Raw genomic sequence first — 20,825 nt, forward strand, 5'->3', positions numbered from 1 at the left:
GGATGGTGTGTATCACTGAGCAAGTCCTCTACCACTGAGCCACACTCCAGCCCATGTCACCATCTTAAAACCGAGGAAACGGACTCAAGAGACCCAAGAATGCCAGAGAATAAAGACTGTCTCAGAACACAACCCTGATGCTTCCTTCGGATGAAGAAAATGCCACACAGCACAAGATGGAGCCGACCGTGCAGCTACACAGATGTGTTTATCTGAGAACACTCCCCCAGATTCCTCCCCTCGGGTCCCTGTTCCTAAGCCTTCTCCTTCCCATAGTCCTGGAGCTGGGGGACTCAGTTCTATTTGCTCTGTGGTTCAGAGACTGCAGCAAGATCAGGGAGGGCCTGGGAGACCAAAGCCAGCAACTCCCTTAAAAAGGGCCTTGTGCCCAAATGGATTCCTGAGTCTGGACGGGTGATTCCGACGCCAGGCTTGCAGAGGGAGCCTTCCCTGCAGGAGCACTTGAGCCAGCATTCTGATGTGGGCAGCCAGCCTCGGGATAGCCTCCAGATGCTCAGAGACACAGGAACAAGGAAAACAGCATCAGTGAGAACTTGCTACTGTATCTAGCAACCCCGCTGAAAAACTCTAGGTCATCTGAAGGAAGAATCAAAAGAAAGCACATTGGAACAAGAGCCTTACGGCAACACCTTTTTAATAGGTCAAAGTAACTGTACAGTTCATTATATTCTTCCTGAGAATAATTCATATCCCCCGACAAACTAAAGGGAGGGTGTGTTCTTCAGAATGATCTAAGAGGACGATGGTGCAACAGCTGGACATCTAGAGAACCAAACCCCTGCGTCCCGCTTAGTTCTCTGTGGGGAAGACAGACACGATGAGGGTCAGCCAGCGCCCGTGGCTGTGAGGGGTCAACATGGCTTTAATCTTTCCTTATAAATCATATAAAAATGGAAAACGGTGGTTCTGGACTCCTCGCTGCAGTTTGGAGGTGCTCTGGTACAAAGTGTTTCTGCTTCCAAGAGAAATTACACTGCTACAAACAACGGGCACATTATCCTGGTGAGAAGACACGAGTTTTGAGTCTTGGCTGGGCTCTGCAGCTGGCTCCAGCTCAGCGCTTCCATGTCCATGTAAAGTGAAAGGCGGGAGACAGAAGGGTGCTAGTTTTTTTTTTTTCTGAAATGATTTGAGTCTTCAAAATATAGCTTTTATATTCTTTCTTTGTAAATGGGATTAGCATATTGCAACAGAAGGGTGTTCTAGCCAAACCCCAGTCTGGATAATAATGCTATGGCAAGAAAGGAATCCTCAGCCTCCTGGGTCTCCTGGGATTCTTCACCACATTCTCTTCTTCCTATATTCAGTGAAGGCAGGTCAGGAATGAACACAGCCCCCAGGCCATTCCCACTAAAACACCCCAACAGGAATACCAACTGCTCTTCACATTTCTGCTTTAATTTCATTTTGACACAGGGTCTTGCTAAGTTGCTGAAGCTGGCCTTGAACTGGCAAACTTCCTGCCTCAGTGTCCCCAGGTGTTGGGATTACAGGCATGCACCATTGCATCTGGCCTTCATGTTCTTGAAAGCTTCTTACTGTATAATTTTCATTCTTGAAAAATGCCACATTATGGACCCCAGACTTTTCCGAACCCCATGATTTAAAAAGAATAACAAAAAGGAACCCAAGTCAAGATGTGGTTAAACTTATGTGAGAGGTTTTCAGCCAGCCGTTGCTCGGCTGGAGCTATGGTGCTGGCGCCTGAGGACACGCTGGCTCTGGCTGCTGGTGGAAGGCCGTGAACACCTTCCCAGGGAAGAAGTACAGCCCCCCGGGCGGGCTCAATGCGGCCTTGCCTGCCCAAGCATCTTCAGTCTCGCCTGGTCAATGGCATCCAGCAGGTTCTTGGCATCCACTGCGAGGGCATGGGCGGCAGTCAGCATCTGCTTCTTGTACTCCTGCTGCAGGCTGGTCATGGCGCACTGCTGGGCCAGCCGCATCTTGCTGATGAGCTCTCCCAGGTCAGAGTTGAGCAGCTTCTGTGCCATCTCGATCTGGAAGGACAAGAGGCAGGTCAGGAGGATGGCTTCTAAAGAACCTTTCAGGGAACTTTCTTGTCTTTTATTGCAGGGCTGGGGATAAAATCCAGTGCTGGGCATGCACTCTCCCACTGGACCCCACCTCTGCCCCTTCTCTACACAATTTCACAAGCCTTTCTTTTGGTGCCACCATGAGAAAAAAAAAATCTTTCCCTCAAATAAATCCTCCTTAGAAGCAACAGGGTGGAAAACCTTTCTCTCCCTGGGAACTCTGGCCAGTGTCGTGTGCCTGTGCACGTGTGCTTGCCCACCAGTCCTGCTTCCACCTACAGCCCTACTGTCACCAGGACGTCCTCTCCATTCTGCATTTGCTGTCTGGACTTCCACCTCACTGTCTGGCCGGGCTTTCCTTTGTTTTAAAGTAAAACATAGAACCTGACAGAATCTCAGAGATTACCTGGTCCAGATTCTCCCACATCAGCACGGGCAGCTGAGGTCAAAGTGACCTGCTGAAGGCCAAGACAAGACAAAAGCCTGGGTCTGGACTCCTGATACCTCTCTGGACCTCCCGGAACTGCATGGGACGATTCTCGGTGTCAGAAGGCCCTGGCCCTGCCTTGGCGTGAGCAGGCACGGGACTCGCCTACTGCCCCCATGGGGGCAAAGGCTTGTGTGTGGAGTCTCATGAGCCCGCCTGTTCATTCAGCCAGGGGTGACAGCCATCTGCTCTTGTGGCCCTTTCTGAGCACTTAACATGCACAAGGTACCGTGTGCTGTGACATGAGAAACAGTCAGACATGTCTGCACACACAGGCCAGGCACAGGACTGCCTGAGACCCCCAGAGACAGTAGCACAACAGAAATGCACAGTGAGAAGGGGCAACTCACCCTGCCTCAGAGGCTTCCCAGGAGAGCCTGGACTTGGCCTGCACTGTGAGTGGGCTGGCTTCAACTGCAGGACCTCGCAGGCCATGCCCAGCTGACCCTCTCCTGCTGAGCTTGGTGGTGGTTAGGCAGATCAGATTTTTAGGAAGGGAACAATGTAATCTAGAGATCTACCTCTTTCTTTCAGAAAGAGAGCTCTGGTGGCAGGGGAGGAAGGCAAGTCTTATGGCAGTCTGAGGAGGTGACAGTGGTTGGTGAGGATGAGGCCCACTCGAGACTCATCAAAGTGTCTGTGTCCCATGCAGAGGGGACTGAAGGGGCAAGTGGCCAGTGTGTGGTAGGCCCTAGCTGGGGAAGCAAGCAGGGAAAAGCAGACGGCTCCTGCCAGCAGCTGACAGATGGCTGGAGACTGAGCTCAGTACGGCCCTACCATACACGGGCTTGGGAAGCAACAAGTAATTGGATCTATGGAAGTGGGGTGGGTTGCCAAGATGAGGGGTTTTCTTTAATACAAATGGGTGGCACCTTGGGGACAACCACACTCAGTGTAGCAGCAGGAGGGGCAGTGGGCGGGGAAGCAGGCCCACAGGAAGGCTCCTCTTAAAGAATGATTCAACAACAAGGAATAAGGGAGAGGGATCTATATGCCTGAGAATCAGGAGTGCGAGTAGTGACTTCAGCTACTGGCTGCAGTAAGTGCTGATGATGGTCCTGCAGAAAAATCCTTGTTAGACCCCTTTTCCTGCCTATGGTCATGAACTCCTCTGCTTTCTGGCAAACTTGTTGCTGATCGTGGAAAACTGCTCAGAGCCCCAGAGAAGCAGGTAAACTAGTGAGGACCTGCTTGCTATGAAAAAGCTGCACTGTAGAGACACTCAAGAGGAACTACGTGGTTCTGTCACTGATAGAGGAACCACCAATGGTTGCTGTGTCCCACTGTCCCTTAGGAGGCAAGATACAGCTCCCCAGATTGACATCACCCAGACAATGATGTCAATGGTGATGTCACCTCAGATGTGACATCCTGAGAAGGACTCCACTCCACTTCAGGAGTCCTGCCTGCTTAAGATGTGACACTGATATGCCATCTTCTTGCCTCCCCTAACCCTCCAGCCTGAGACAACAGGCATGCATCACCATGCCTGGTGATACTGACTTTTTTTTTTTTAATATTTATTTTTTAGTTGTAGTTGGACACAATACTTTTATTTTATTGATTTATTTTTATGTGGTGCTGAGGATCAAACCCAAGGCCTTGCACATGCTAGGCAATTGCTCTACCGCTGAGCCACAACCCCAGCCCAACACTGACTTTAATGACCAAGTACAGGCTCAGTTATTTGAAGAGTGTCACCATGTTGAGAGCACTCTGACAAGTACACTGCCCTTCATTTGTAAGTAAGAATGAGGCAAAAGTACTGAAAGGTGGTGGAAGCGATGATTGTTGCTAGGAGACAATATTTGGGGTGAACTTTGGTCCCTTAAAAACTTTTAGTAAAATTTATTAATTTAAGAGAATATTTTAAAGGGAAAGCCAGTATCACTTGCAAATACCAACGTTTGGGAAGGAGCATTCAAAGGAAGAGGAAATGCGTCTCCCACTCTGGAAGAGCTCAGCACCGACAGCAGTTTCCCTGAGTGCTCACGGCTACCCTGTTCCTCAGGGGAAGGCCTCACACAATGGCTCTGAGCCTGAGTAGGTGCTGATCTTGGCAGGAGACAGAGCGAACAGAAGGGCTATCACCTGTGGAGCACCTAGAGCCAGCCTCTGCTGGTCCTGATGTAGGACCTTCAGCACCACAGCTGTTCCTGTGTGTGGCCCCACACATGACCCTTCCAGTGCTGTGCCTACCTCTCGGTGTGTGCTGGCTGGGAGGACAGGAATGGTCTCATCCACGGTAGCCAATAGTGTCCGCAGGGCCAAGCCAACTTCCTAATAGACAAAACCACGGCCAGGGTTAGAGCACATAGGAATTTCATGGTGGCACTGACCATTTCACCTTGCAAGTGAAGTGTGCATGAACCTGCATGTGTGCGCCGTGCACACACACGCACGCACGCATGCACACACACACACACACACACACACACACACACACACACAGAGTTTCTAACAGTTTTAATAAAAAATTCTGCACTTCTTTCTCTTAGTGCTGATCCCATCTAGTACATTACAAGGCTCCTTCCCTCTGTAAAGATGCAGATCTCTGTCTGTCCTTCACCATAATGTACCAGAGCAGTTGCTCAGGTAAGAAGCATCACATAGACACTAGGAAATAGGCATGCCCTGTTCCCACCTGACCCAGGAAGACGATGGTGCCCACACAGGTGAGGCAGATGCCACCTTTCTCATGTGTGCGCACGGAATCTATTCTTGAGGCCATTTTGAATCTTCCACTCCACACTCCATCCATTCTTATAATCCATGTGAGTTGTTAAGACAAGGGCTAACTTCCTAGAACATCATCATTTTCAATTTCATTTTTTTTCTAGTATTGAACCCAGGGACACTCTACCACTATATCCCTAGTCCTTTTTTTATTAGGGGAGGGAATACCAAGGATTGAACTCAGGGGCAATCAACCACTGAGCCACATCCTCAGCCTTATTTTGTATTTTATTTAGAGACGGGGTCTCACTGAGTTGCTTAGCATCTCGCTTTTACTGAGGCTGGCTTTGAACTCGTGATCCTCTTATTTCAGCCTCCCGAGCTGCTGGGATTATAGGCGTATGCCACTGCTCCCACCTCCTAGTCCTCTACTGAGACAGGGTCTCTCTAAGTTGCCTAGGCTGGCCTTGAACTTCGATCCTCCTGCCTCAGCCACACGAGTCACTGGGATCACAGGTGTGTGCCAGTGCCAGGCTAAATTTCAAATTATTGGTATTGTTGTTCTTATGAGGATCCAAGATGTATGACCAGTATGTCAATATGTAATATGAATAAAATCAGTATGAAAATGGCATTTATACTTGGGTCAGCATGCAAAAGGAGTGGAATCATCTGACCAAAGCAGTCAGGCTTTACCTAAGAGGGAGATGCTCTGGGTGGGCATTGCTGGGCAACCGTCCTCATGCGAACACCAAGGCATCTGCCTGTACAACTAGGATGGCTGCAGTACCACTTGAGCATATAGTCCTACAGGACCACCACTCTAAGTGGCCAGGTGATGAATGGAGCATCCCACAGACTACATGACTGATAGTTAAAGCAGAAGTTGCTATTAAATCAACATGCACAATCTTGACATGTCTGAAATCCGAAGTGCTTTTGTTTACTGCTGAGTTTTTTTTCAAACTTGGCTATGGGTTCATCATGTTCTCCCAGAAGAACTTTGGCTATGATAGTCACAGGAGCACAGTTTAAAACATGAACCAGAATGATCAAGAAATATCACAGCTTTTAAGTAGCTTTTCTACATTGACGGTATTTCTACAAAGATTGCCAATAGGTACACTACAAAAAACCTAATTAAAGCACAGGCAAAGGAACTAAATAGACATTTCTTCAAAGCAATCACACAACAAAACAGAGAGCCACCCACCCATGCAGTTTAGAAGCAGAGCAGCCGGAGTTCGCACAGGTTGTGGGGAAGCCAGAGGTACAGCTGCTGGGAAGCGTGGTGGCAGGATCTGGGAGGATCACAACAGGGCTGCTGTGCCTGCCAGAACTCCTCTTCTGACTGCACACTAGGACTGAAGGCAGAGCCTCGAAGGGCTACCTGTACATCACGTGCACCGCAGCACTATTCATGAGAGCCACCAGGTAGAAGCAACCAAGTGTCCACAGATGGACAGATGAATGAACCAAAGCTGGTACGGACGTACAGCAGGATGCTGCTCAGCCTTAGAGATGAAGGAGACTCAGACACATGCTGTCACAGGGAGGAGCCTTGAGGACATCTTTCCCAGTTACAGAAGCCCGTCCCAATAAGACAAATGCTGCACGCCTTTCACTATGTGACAGACCCTGAGCAGCCAGATTCAAAGATAGAAAGTAGAACTGAGGCTTGCAGGGGCTGAGCAGGAGGGGGATGAGGAGTCAGAGCTTAACTGATGAAATTTCTGTTTTGCAAAGAGAAAGTGCTTGAGCTGGACTTGGTGACGGTTCTCAGCAGCCTGAAGGTGGTTAATGTCACAGATGTGGGGGAGGGAAGATGATATATTTTAAGAAATGTTCCTACTAGTGCTGTCTAGTTACACATGTACTATAGTTTATATGTAATAGCGGGATTGATTTTGACATATTCATCAATGCACGTAAAAGTTTGCTCCATTTTAATCCCCAAGGATGGCAAATTTTTTTTTTTTGTACTGAGTATTGAACCCAGGAACGCTTAACCACTGAGCCACATCCCCAGCACTTTTCATATTTTATTTAGAGACAGGGTTTTGTTAAATTGCTGAGGCTGGCTTTGAACTTGCAATCCTTCTACCTCAGTTGCTGGAATTACAGGTGTGCACCACCATACTTGGCTCCAAGGATGATAAACTTACCACCGTGGGGGGGGCGGGAAAGCACATGCCAGTATCTTTTAAAAACACTAAAGCTAAGTTTGATGGCACTCTTTGAACTGCAGGACACTTCTGAGCACCTGTGTGCCATCATGAGGGTCTGGTAGGAGCAATGCTGAGCCTCCTGGGCAGTCTTGTTGGGACAGCATCTGTTATTACCTCCCAGGATCCCATTCCACTGAGCACAATTTGAAAAATAGTACACAGTATTTTTATTTTGGTCTCTTTCTTCTTTTATTTTTTTAAATTAAAAAAACACACACATACTCACCCCTTAGTTTAAGAAAACCAACACAGATAGATTGTCCATATACTCTTTTGCCTCTTCCTCAGAGGGACAGTATCTCAACTGGATATTACTGATCCCATGTACTTCTTGGACTCATTGAGGATGTTCCTGCATGTTCTTCAACTTTACATAAATGCCTCATGCTGACAGTACCCATCTGCAGCTGCTGTTTTAACTAGAGACTACATTTGTGAAAGATGGTATCCCTTCAGGACCCTACCATCCTAATGTTTACTGACATGAGAAAAGCAGGGATTCAAAATGATGGTGGCTGTCTCCAGAGTCCTCACCATGTGGTGCCTTCACACCTTCCTAAGCATCAGGTCTGACTCTGGGAGATGTCAGAGACATCTAGTAGCTCCACCGCAGCCTCTGTGCACCGCAGGCTGCACTCACCTTCACCATAGGGACGTACTCCTCGGGTGGGGCTGGCTGGATTTTACTGGACATCTCGATGACAGCTTTCACCAGGCCCGTCACGTTCTCATACACCTTGTCATTGGACCGGTCCAGGTTGGCAGTGGGAGGGGGACTGATTTCCTGGGGTTGAAGCTGACAATAAAGAAGCAGATCATTCTTCTGCTCTCCAGCAGTGGGCGTAATACCACCACAGCTAAATTAGACTTCAAAGCAGACTGCAGAAGATAATGGATTTTCTTGTTTGTATAGAATATAGTTCAGTTTGAGACAATAAAGTGATTCACCCAAGTGACAAATAGAGTTGGCAATATATTTTTTTCTAATTTTGAGCTCAGCTAAAGGAAATGAAATGGAATGACATATGCTGTACTTAAACTCCCAGATTCTTTCAGTGTCCCCACACCCCAAGATTATTCACCACAAGAGAAACAACCCACGTACTTTACATCTGAGGATTCACCAAATTCCACAGAAAGTCACTTGCTAATGATGGAACACTCTACACCAGTACCGAGCATTTCCTTGGCTTTAAGTTCTGCAGTGAGGAGGCTTATGGCTCAGCTGAGCTGCCTGGAGAAACCCGCTCTCTTCATGATGGAAGGCTCTCACACGGGAGTTCATCCCCAGTGGTCACTATCTACCTGCAGGACACTCCTAAATCCCAGTGGTGGGGAAGCTGCTTCCCACAGCTCTCGGCTGCCTGCTGGGTGAATCTGGGCTCTGAGCCTCAGCTTCTCTAGTGGGCCAGATGAAGGGCAGATGAAGCCCCGAGGTACATATATGCCCACCCAAGGACACAGGAGATATTATATGTTACCCAGATAACCTGAGTACTAGAGGTAGAATAATGTGTGGCCGCTACCAAATTTTTGGCAGTAATTAAAAATTCAAGTTGGGGGATGGGGTATAGCTCAGTAGCAGAGCACTTGCCTAGCATTCATAAAGCCATGGGCTCAATCCCCAGCACCACCAAAACATTTAGAGTTATACTAACTACAAGAAAGACACTGTGTGTGTGTGTGTGTGTGTGTGCACGCGCACAGACGTGCGTTTAGACTAAATTGCTGTATATGATAGTCATTCGATTGTGATCTTCTGCTGGTGTTCGGTCTAAGACTATAAGTGCCCGTTTCTGAACTCTTGGGTACCTTGCCCAAGGAGACTGGAACAGAATTAGTCATTTGTTCCCAAGTCTGGGTACAGGACAGAAAAGGGCAGGAACAGCTCATCTACTGCAAGGGTGTCCACCTCTCAGTTTTCAGCCAACATCAGTGCTGTTTCTGGCATTTGTCAGTCATGAGAGACAATGAACCAAGCAAAAGTGCCCCCCGACTCCTGCACCAGGCTTCCCACTTGCTAGTTCAGGGTCACATGCAAGGAGCTGGGTGTGAGAGAGCAAGCTGGACAGACACACAGACACAATGTGCTTACCCTCCATGGCTATTGTCCAACGGAGGTGAGGAAAAGTTAGAGGAATTTATCAGAGGAAGGGAAAAAAAGAAAAACAACATTAATCAAGCAGCAGATACCTCCCTAAACACATGAGCAGGATGCAACGTACCAGCTGTGGCTGCAACCCGCTCTTGCTCTCTGCCATCAGGAGCCACCTTTTCTTTTGGGGGCTCCATGCACAGTGGGTGACTTAGAGCCTTGCCATGCACCACGCTTGTTCCCATGAGATACGTGAGCAGGACAGCGTGCAAAGCCTGGGAGTGACAAGTGGCAGCCGTGCAAGGATCAGCAGAATGAGGCTTCTTCATAAGAGATGGGGACATTTCATCACTGGAAATGCCACCTGACTTCCCAGGGATTTGGTTCCCACACCTGGCCCTTCGCATCCTTGGGAATCTGCACTGGCATCTAGCTACACTGCCCCAAGAAAGATTCCTGGTGTGCTTAAAGACCTCAGGAGCTTATTTTAAAAATGAAAGTATAAAGAATATCCTTCTTTTGAACCAACTATTATTATTATTATTTTTTTAATATTGGGGATACTGAACCCAGGACACTTAACCACTGAGCCACATTGCCAGCCCTTTTTATATTTTCTTTGGAGACAGGATCTTGCTAAGTTGCTGAAGCTGGCTTTGATTGCGATCCTCCTGCCTCAGGCTCCTGAGTTGCTGGGATTACAGGCATGTGCCCAGCTTAAACCAATTCTTAAGAGAAGGTTCCATGACTTTGAGTAAAACCACCCCTGGCTGTCCTCTGCCTGAACAGGCAGTGAATGGGAGAAACAAGCACCTTCTCCTCTTCTTAAAAGTATCTCAAAAGAAACGTGTCCCCAGCACCTGAGTGTAGAGATGCACTTCTCTCTGGTACTTCCATGTGCACTGGAATGAAGAACTCTAGAACTCATCACTCAAAAGAAAGGGCTGGCTACCTTTTACTTTCTGCAGCGAGGACCTCAGTGCAGTCTTGTTTATCTTCCCAGGATGGCCTGTATAGACTCCATCACACAGGAAGACACATGGCTTCTTCGGGAGGGTGCCAAGGGCATATTCCACCAAGAAACAGGATGGTTTGCAATTCTAGGGGTGGAAGAAGGCCTGCCACGACTGTGACCTGCTTAAGGTTTCCCTTCTTATGGTGCTTCTAACCACGCATGGTGACACTCCAAAAGTTTAGAGAAACATCTGTTCTTGGTTTCCTATTTTCTAGAGTGCAACAACTTGGAAACTCCTTGTCTGGCAATTAATGACAATCAACTGTCCCCCAGCCGTGTGGCCAATCCCACCCCTCAGGGTGGTGCCTGAAGCCCCAGAGCTCCAGGGAGGCTCCAGGGGGAGTGTGACAGCATAGGGCTTGGGATCTGACCCCAGCACTGAAACCAAGCCACAAGAGCAAAGCTGCCAAGGAAAACTGAGATGATTTCTGGTTAAATGTTATTTGAATGATTATTTTAGTTATACCTAGCTAAAGGCAACATTTCTGTATCAAAACAATCATTCTTTCAGGCTACACTTACTACAGATAGATAATAAAGGAATGGGCATGGGCTCCACACTAATCACTTCAAAATCTTTTTTTTTTTTTAAATATTTATTTTTTAGTTTTAGGTAGACACAATCTTTGTTTTATTTTTATGTGGTATTGAGGATCGAACCCAGTGCCTCATGCGTGTGAGGCAAGTACTCTACCACTAAGCCATAACTCCAGCCCGCAAAATCTTCATGTACTTTAAGCATATTGTTTCTTCTTTTTAATTTTTTTAATATTTATTTTGTAGTTGGACACAATACCTTTATTTCACTCATTTATTTTTTACGTGGCGCTGAGGATCGAATTCAGGGTCCAGCGTGTGCGAGACAAGCACTCTACGGCTGAGCCACAACTCCAGCCCAAGCATATTGTTTCTACCAAGAGTTTACTCACAAGGTTATTCCAGGTGTGGGACACGAAGGTGTGTCAGGGTTCTGGGGTTCCTCATCAGCTTCTAATGTTGGTTTTTCACTGGAGCACAAGTCATTGTGCAGGTCTCGTCTTGTGGCTTATGAAAATAAGCTCACTAACCTGATTTTTTACCATTCTGTTTTTCAAATTTTTACTTAAAAAATCTGTATTAGAAAGGGTCATGTCTTTGCTGCTTCTGAGAATACCCGCATGTCCCTGACAGCACTGGGAAGCTGCAGGGTCCCAGGAGCTGACGACTGGCCAATAAGTGCTCTGGATATTCATTGGTTTCAGGGCAGCGTGAGCCTAGCTGTGCTCGCTGGACACCCCTCAGGGAGCAGCTACACCCGCCAGCACCAGCCCACTCACTCTCTGGTCACCTCCTGGATGGACAGGGCAACCCTACCCCTGGTGAGGATGCGTGCTCTCTTCTGGGATTTGGGATAAGAATGCATATACCTGACCAGGGGTCAGCTAGAGCAGCTCTACAGGTGGCACCTTGGAGCAGAGTGCAGAGATGTGCAGTCCATGGATCTGCAGCAGCATGCCAGCCCAGCCACCAGAGCCAATGACCACAAGCACGCTGCTTCCCCTGTGTGAGGCCAACAGGAGGATGAATGTGGACAAGGTCTGAACTACACCTGGCTGGGGAAGGCACTCCGACATCGCAGTGAGTGTGTGGAGCAAAGATGACCTCTGCCCAGCTCATGTGCACTGACCTGGGGTGCTTTCTACTTTGAGGCGTACCATGTGTTCATGCAACACCAGGTCGGGAAGAGCTCTGCCCCTCAAACCACCACCTGCCCCGATTCCAGAGAGTCAGATCATGGGAATGGTATGCCTCTGGTCAATATATGGGGCGTGTTTGGCTGTTAAGTGGCCAGGCCAGAGGGGCTCCCTGTCCAGGTGAGGAAAGCTGCCCCAGCTCTCAGGCTTGGCAGGGGGCCAGGGAGAGCCAGATGGTGAGCTCCGGCTCCAAGCCAGGAGCAGAGTTGATGAGCCCAATCAAGGGCAAAATCATGCTGTGCCTGGGCCAGTGCTGCTCTTGGCGGGAGCGGGGTTGGGGGGGCTCTACTGTTCTCACAGTGAACTATCCTGACTCTGGATGGACAACAGGCTTTTCTTAACACCACGATTATGAGCCTAGAGGCGAAGTGGGCCCACAGGTCCTCACTTACCCCTGGCAACATGGCTTAATTAATTTACAAAACTTGATTTTTTAAAAAATCAGATCAACACTTGATTTCCACAGACACGTTGTGCCTCATGGGAGGAAGATGTAGGCATAAAGTCAGAATGTGATAAAGTCCCTAAAGTCAATCATGAGAGAAAACTGGGAGAGTCTGGGTAACACTTCCCTGGCTCTCAGGGGATTCAGAACCAGCTGAGTTCTGGCCCTTATGGTCCCCTCTGTGCTGTCCCCACCCACTGTATGACACAGACGTCATCTTCCAAGGACAAAGGGATCCAACCAACCCTAAGAACAGAGCATGCCCACATTTGATGCCTACCTTGACACCCTCGTTGTAGCTGTCCCCAGGGCTGCTGAGGCTGGCGAGGCTGCCCAAGTGGCCGGGGGCTCCGGGGCGCGGAGGTTTCTTTGGTGGAGCCGCAGGATCTGGAAAAGCAGAAGGACTTCCTGTATGAAGGGTAATGAAGAAAGCCAATGCCCTGCACTGGCACCAGGCTCCTGTCCTAAGGGCCTGTGGTGTTACAGTATTAGATTCTGCTTTTCAGGACTCCAGTCATGGCTGAGTGTGGTCAGAACCAAACTTGCTGTGATCTGTTGGGGGGAAGGCTTAAAATCTTGTGGACATCCCCCAGCTGTGACACTATACATACTTCCAACCTGCCGCCAATTTACACAAGTATTTAAAAAAAAAAAAAAATTTGGTACTGGGGATTAAACCTTAAATACTGAGACACATCCCCAGCACTTTTTACTTTTTAATTGAGCCAGGGTCTCATTCAGTTGCTGACGGTCTCCCTAAGTTGTTGAGGCCATCCTTGAATTTGGGATCCTCCTGCCTCAGCCTTCTGAGTGGCTGGATTACAAGTGTGTGCCACTGTACCCAGCTACTTACACAAGCTTTTTTATTTTTTTTATTTTATTTTTTTTATCTTTCATACATTTGATTCAAGTGAGTTATGCACTTCCATTTTTACCCCAAATACAAATTGCAGAATCACATCAGTTACATATTCACAATGTTTACATAATGCCATATTAGTGACTGTTATTCTGCTGCCTTTCCTATCCCCTACTATCCCCCCTCCCCTCCCCTCCCCTCCCCTCCCACTTACACAAGCTTTTGACACACAACTCATTTCTTCACTGACCTGGTTTGCCCACAGGCTGATAGATGTGTTGGTTTCCAGTCTGTGGGAAAGGAAAATTGAGTCAATGTACTGGTGTATACAGGGAAAGACCATCCCACTCTCCTCCCTATTCATCCACCCCCTGAACTCTGCCAGATGCTGGGGCATTGGGATGAACAAGACAGCTGCCTGCAGGGCTCAGTGGTGTGGGGAAATAGGCAGGTGACACCTCACACCAATAGAGTGTGTGGGGAGGGCTGTATCAAAGGCAACCTGGGGGTACTCTGGTATTCATACAGATCTAGAACTTTCCTACATGGATGTCTCTGGTTACCATCAAAGGTCTGAAATCCCAGCCCTCCCAGCATGTGTCCACTGCTTATCCCATGCTCAGGGTCCTTCTACCCCCTCTGATTACAGTGAGGGTGCAATCAACAATGAAGAGATAGGGACCTGGTAGCACTGGGGTGTTTGGCAGTCCCCATGGGCTCATGCTGTCAATGTCCCTAACGCGCTGTGTACATCAGAACGGGTTTAACCCTCCAGCAGTTCTAGGACAAGGCAAGGAAACAGGGACTGGGTAAGGGGAGGCCTCTAATGGAAACCAGTCCTTCTCCAGGCCTTTATGCCTGACGCTGCATTTAAAGTAAGGAGTCCCTTGTTTTTTTGGTAGAGATTGAACCAGGGGTGCTTAACCACTGAGCCACATCCCCAGGCCCTGTCATATTTTTCATGTTTTATTTTGAGGCAGGGACTTGCTAAGTTGCTGAAGCTGGCCTTGAAATTACAATCTTCTTGCCTCAGCCTCTTGAGCTGCTGGGATTAGAGGTATACAGCCAACCTAAAGTAATGAGTTTTATAACTAAAATAGGGAAAAAAAAAGTTTTAGAACCATACCCAACCTTGTAAAAGAAAAACTTCTCTTGCTCATTTTAAAATAATGATACATACACATAATTTAATATGCTTTGTTTTCTATTGAAAAGAGCTACTTCTTTAAAATACCAGGACAATGAAATAGTACATATAATTAAAATGGCTATTTTCCCCAGAATCACAGTTGTTTTCAACCTGCCATTTAACACCCTGATTTTATCCTGTTTTAACTAACTAATTTAACTACTTACATTTTCTTCTTCTTTTTTAAAGAGACAGGGTCTTACTATGTTATGTTGAAAGATTGGCCTTGAACTAGTGGGCTCAAGTGATCCTCCTGCTTTGGCCTTCCAGGGGCTGGGACTGCAGGTGCTGTGACACTGTGCCCAGCACAAGCTCTACTGCTGAGTTGCATCCCTAGTACCCACCCTGGTTCCCAACCTTGCAAACTCTCAGAGCCTGGTGGTGGCGAGGGGTCCTAAGCAACGTGCTTTCTACCTTACATGCCATGTTCACGCTTGCATTTCTTCAACTAGCAGGTACTGAGCCCCTGCTTTGTAGCTGATACTATACTGGGTACAAACCAGAGCTCCTGCCCTTGTGGAGCTGCCATGCTTTGGATATGAGGTGTCCCCCCAAAGCTCAGGTGTGAGACAATGCAAAAAGGTTGAGAGGAGAAGATTGGGTTGTGAGAGTCTTAACTAAACCAGTTATTTAAACCCTTGATAGGGATTAACTGAGTGGCAAATGAAGTGGCAGGGTGTTCCTGGAGGAGGTGGGCATTGGGGAATGGCTTTGGGGTATATGTTTGTATCTGGCAAGTAGAGACCTCTCTCTCTGCCTCCTGATCATCATGTGAGCTGCTTCCTTCTGTCACACTCTTCCACCATGATGTTCAGCCTCATCTTGAGTCCTGAGAAATGGAGCCAGCCTTCTAAAGACTAAGGCCTCTGAAATCGCGAGCCCTCAAATAAACTTTTCCTTTTATACAGTTGCTCTGGTTGAGTCCCTTTAGTCATAGTGGTGAAAAAGCTGAATTAAACAGAAATTGACAGAGAGGTGGAAAGAGACACTTGTGCCCACTCCAGACAGCACAGGGCCAATGGAAGGGGAGTCCTGAGCTCAGGCTTGGAGATGGCTGTGATGGCCAAGCTCATCCTAGGTAGGAGCCAAGCCACGTGCAAGAAGGGAGGACAGAGAGCGCGCCTGGGGAGCAGCGAGGTGCCAGGTAGCCAGAGGAGCCTGGGCTGGGTATGGTGGTTAATATGGCCAGAACATGATGCAGTGCCTGCTGGCTGTGCTGCACCAAGATTTGGCGGTAAAATCTACACAATTCCTAAAAGGCTTTCAACTCAGCGAGCTTTCTGGTTGATTTTAGGTGACAACCAAGCTCAATTAACTAGAAAACTTGATTTTTGAAACTTTCTGAAACCACCTAACAAATGTGTCTGTGTGCAGCCAAGCAGGTTCCACTCTGGAGGGGCAGGCGCTGGAAGGGAAGCCCATGTTCCACACATCTACTGAGCCACGTGTCATGGGCCTGCCAGGCCTCAGTATACTTCTTCTCTGAAGCTAGTGATGTACCCAGTCCTGGGCTGCAGTCACAAATTGAGTACGCTACTGACTCACAGGCCATCTTAAAGGTGTAGATGTGACTCTGTTTGTCATGCACACAGAAGGGGTTAATTTCCATCAGCTAGTCATTAATGACTATTAACTAGGTGCATGCACTAGTTACACATTAATGACCATTGGCTACAGCACACTCGTTCACAAGCTGTGCTGCTTTTTACCCAAATAGCTCTCTCAGAACATTTCAAAAATGTTAAAGTTAGGGGCTGGGGTTATGCCTCAGTGGTAGGGCACTTGCCTAGCATGTGCGAGGCACTGGGTTTGATCCTTAGCATTACATAAAAATAAATAAAATAAAGGTATTGTGTCCAACTACAACTAAAAAATAAATATTAAAAAAAAAAAAAAGTTAAAGCTAAAGAGTTCCAAGAAATGTACCAAACTAAACGTTGTCTTTAGAAAAGGACCAATGTGGTCATGGGGAAGTAAGACAAGCCTGCTCTGCCAGGCGGCCACAGGAGTTTACTGCCTGGGACTGGCACTGCAAGGAGGCCTCTGCAGCAGCCAAGTCTACGGATCTGTGGAATACAGGTGACAACAGGGTCTGACAGTAATATGAGTATCATGTGGAGCCCATTCCACACAGCACTTTGCAGTACTAAGCACCAAGCACTCTTACTACTGTCTACATCTGGCATGCAGAAAATCATGACATTGCAGGTGGGCCTGTCACGTGTTGTCTGACAGTTCTTATGAATAAGGCATTTCTGAGTAATCCTCCTATCCAGATCTCATTCATTTGTTCTACATATTTTCTGAGTATATTCTATGTGCACATTTTGGAACACAAAGAATTTTTCTTTTCTAATAAACATCCTATTAGCAATTCTCTCACTAGTGAGTCCTTGAAGACTTTTTTACAAGTCAGGAAAGAATGCTTGATGCACTTGAGTCTTTTCAGCCTAGGAAAGGAGCTTGGTGGGTGATGTAACATTGCTTATGAGCTGAGGAACGTCAGACTCAGGCTACCAGCAGAGTCTGAGCTGACACACTGATGGGAAAAATGCCAAAGCTTTGCGGGTTGGTAATGGGTGACCTTGGCATCAGAGCTTAGGGGATGCTGAAGCTACGGCATAGGCCAGGGTGGTTTCGTACCTTGCACTTAGGTGCTGGGAACCCATGACTGTGATTAAGATGGTGCTGTAGCTACTCAGAGAAGCTTATCACGGAAAGGCCCAGACAATCCTCAGCACCTCTTATTTCAAAACTGGATGTAATTTATATACATAGAACGATGTTTAGGCCAGGTACTATGGCACATGCAAGTTCAAGGCCAGTCTGGGCAACTTCGCCAGACTCTGTCTCAAAAAGCCAAACAACCAAACCAAACAAAATGAAGTAAGGGCTGGGGATGTGGCTCAGTGGTAAAGTGTCCCTGGGTTCAATCCTTAGTACAACAAGAGGAGAAAAAAAGTTTTAGAAATTTAAAGTAAGTGCTGACAGTGGCAGGTCTGAAAGTCAACTCAGAGGTTTCTTTCTACCCAGAACCTCAAAAGGGCCAGAAGAATCCACCTGCTGGGGTAGATGTGTTTGAGGAAATGTGTACACATTTATTAGACACCAGAAGGTGCAAACCCTAATGATTTAAATTACTTCCCTCCTGACACTAGGAAGTATTTCTAGCTGGCTTTCAGTATATTTGAACTAAATCCTAAGTTAGTTCTTGCTAGGCAAGTGCCCTACCACTGAGCTACAGCCCCAGCCCTTCTAAGTTAGTTCTTCATTTTTTAAACTATTTTATTAGTTGTAGATGGACACAATATCTGTATTTTTATTTATTTATTATCTTTATGTGGTGCTGAGGATTGAACCCACTGTCTCATGCATGCAAGGCAAGCACTCTACCATTGAGCTACAGCCCCAGCCTTTTAGTTTTTTTTTTTTTTTAATTTTATTTTTTAGGTGTAGATGGACACAACACAATGCGTTTATCTTTATGTGTGGTGCTGAGGATCGAACCTGGGTCCCGCCTGCGCTAGGCGAGCACTCTACTGCTGAGCCATAATCTCAGCCCTTAAGTTAGTTCTTTAAAGAGAATTTCAGGCATCTCTTCCCTAACAACCCCAAGGGGAAAAAAATCTTGTATGAATAAGTTTTATGTGACTATGACAACTTTTATAACCAGCAATAGTAGTATATAAAATGTTGAGCAAATGGAAATCGTATGTAACAATAGCACATGTGTACATACTTTTGAAGATTACAGGGACTGTGGCTTACTACTAAAAGGTCTGTGACAATAATGGGCAGAAAACTTAAGTATCTGCATAAGAATTCTGTACAGAGAATGTCTTAACAATCCTAGTGAAATGTACTTTACTTGTAGAATTGATTATTCTGTCTGACATCAGAGGTATCATTAAGGTGGATGCCCCAGCTTACCGGACCCTGAAGACTTCCGTCCTCCCTGTCAATGCTGCCTCGAGATAGCCTCACATCAGGTTTCTACAGAAATAAAAACAGAAATAAATCTATTTTTAAATTTGAAAACCCAGTGGCAGATTCTGCTCAAAATTCTTTTTTCTTTTTTTGGTACCAGGGACTGAACCCAGGGATGCTTTACCACCGAGTCACATCCCTGGCCTGTTTTGTTTTTTATTTTGAGACAAGGTCTTGCTAAGTTGCTGAGGCTGGCCTTGAATTCACAATCCTCTTGTCTCAGCCTCCCAAGTCATTGAGATTGCAAGTGTGTGCCACCAGGTCTGGCTAAGATTCCTTCCTTCTACAATATAACTGTCCTCTGATGTAGCCAACCTCTTTACAGAGCCAATTCCCAGACAGTCTTCCTTCCCCACTGCTGGCCTTCTCCAGTTGAAGTGGTTTCCTTCCACGGGGTCTGTGCTTCCAAGTCCTGAGAGAGCCTCGAGTTCTGCACGGATCAGTCAGGCTTGTTTCCACTGTGGGCTGGAAGTGAACTTCCAGGACAGGCTCCCCCTTGTCTTCTGCCCACTTCCCTCCTCTTATGCATGAGGCGGAGTGTAGGAGACTTGTGACAGACGCTGAGGTCTGGGAACTGGTAGTGTAGGACATGGGTAAAGGAGCAGCTGGTGGCTAATTACAAAGAGAGGACTCTGGGTTGATGAGCATTGGTAAGGATCCCCAGGGTTGTCCTGTGGCAGATGTGAAGCTTGTGTGTCACCCCTGAACCCAGGCACACGCACTTATACTCACTTATGGAAAAACTTTTTAATAATCAGAGGCCCAAGGAAATAGGACAAAAAGCCCTGAGAGTGAGCCAAAAGGGCAGAAGGACATGTGACTCGCTGTTGTCCATTTAGCAGAATGAGACCACACCCAGCCCCGCACCTCACAGGTGCACACGCTCACATTGCTGCCAGAGGTAACTTCCAAGCTGTAAAAATTATGATATTTTTATTGGAAAATATGCATCTAAAAATCACAGGTAAATGTAGGTGGGAAATGACCTAAGTCCTCAATGATGTCAAGAAAAGCAGAATTCTACAAAGCACGATACAACTGTGTCCATAAGGAAACCAGAAAAGATCTGAATAAATACTTCTGAACTCTGAAAAGAGAAACTTAATAAAACTCTATAGGTGAAATTACCTTCTATGTTTATATGTGCTACGTACAATGTCACTAACTGGTACTTTTTTAAAAATATTTTTTTCAGGTGTAGGTGGACACAATACCTTTATTTTTATTTATTTATTTTTATGCAGTGCTGAGAATTGAACCCAGTGCTTCACCCACACTAGGTGAGTGCTCTACCACTGAGCCACAGTCCAGCCTCACTCACTGGTACTTTTAAAAGAAAGTTCTTATTGCAAATGTCACAGATCTATAAATCCAGTGCCACACAGAGGCAGAGCAGAGTGGACCACCTCCCAAGACAGAGCAACTGTGGCTGGGTGGGAAATGCACCCAGGAGAGTAATTCAGAGGTAGGCAGCCCCTGGCCTGGAGGACAGACTTCCTAGCAGGAGTACCCCCCTGAAAAGATACACAGCAAGGAAATGTAACAAGAGCCACATTAATCCAATCAGCCATCCCAGCTGGTGAGCCATGGACAGTGTCTGGGCTGCAGGAACAGAGGCAGCTTTATGCAAGCCTTGGGTCCAAACCCCAGGACACAGTGAGAAAGCTTGTTGCTGGTGCTGCTTTGACTCAAGGTGGACAGTGGAAGGCAGCTGGGTACAGGCAGAGGAGAAGGGGCCTACTTCCAGGATACCTGAGCCAATCTTTTTTTTTTTTTTTTTTTAGTTTTCGGCAGACACAACATCTTTGTTTGTATGTGTGTTGAGGATTGAACCCAGGCCGCACGCATGCCAGGCGAGCGCGCTACCACCTGAGCCACATCCCCAGCCCACCTGAGCCAATCTTTAGGGAAAGTGCTCACTCACTGGGGAGGGCTCAGTCCCCACAGCCCGATACCCTGGTATTGGCTTTTCCCAACACTTCGTACTGAGAATTCAGGTCCAACAGGTGAACTTCTAAAGAACACGCTAGAATCCTAGTGGTGAGGGAATCAGGTCT

The 20,825-nt window shown here is 47.1% G+C and overlaps 1 protein-coding gene across 10 annotated transcripts in view; it reads right to left on the reverse strand.

Annotated features, from left to right (window-relative positions):
* Positions 1 to 594: 594 nt before the first annotated feature.
* Ptk2 (protein tyrosine kinase 2) overlaps positions 595 to 20,825 on the reverse strand; it is a 228,940-nt gene continuing 208,709 nt past the window's right edge. For 8 of the 10 annotated variants that reach the window (XM_076835444.2, XM_076835435.2, XM_076835439.2 and 5 more), the window contains 6 exons: positions 18,712 to 18,774; positions 13,843 to 13,882; positions 13,014 to 13,120; positions 8,086 to 8,241; positions 4,741 to 4,821; positions 598 to 2,018 (listed from right to left, as the gene is read on the reverse strand). In XM_076835444.2, the coding sequence (XP_076691559.1) occupies positions 1,806 to 2,018; positions 4,741 to 4,821; positions 8,086 to 8,241; positions 13,014 to 13,120; positions 13,843 to 13,882; positions 18,712 to 18,774 (660 nt within the window). In that variant the 3' untranslated portion in view covers positions 598 to 1,805. Of the gene's footprint in view, positions 2,019 to 4,740; positions 4,822 to 8,085; positions 8,242 to 13,013; positions 13,121 to 13,842; positions 13,883 to 18,711; positions 18,775 to 20,825 lie in introns of all 10 variants that reach the window. The other 2 variants (XM_076835445.1, XM_077105560.1) reach the window with 2 other exon arrangements.

This window comes from Callospermophilus lateralis, chromosome 16, assembly GCF_048772815.1.
Source record: "Callospermophilus lateralis isolate mCalLat2 chromosome 16, mCalLat2.hap1, whole genome shotgun sequence".
Lineage (NCBI taxonomy): Eukaryota > Metazoa > Chordata > Mammalia > Rodentia > Sciuridae > Callospermophilus > Callospermophilus lateralis.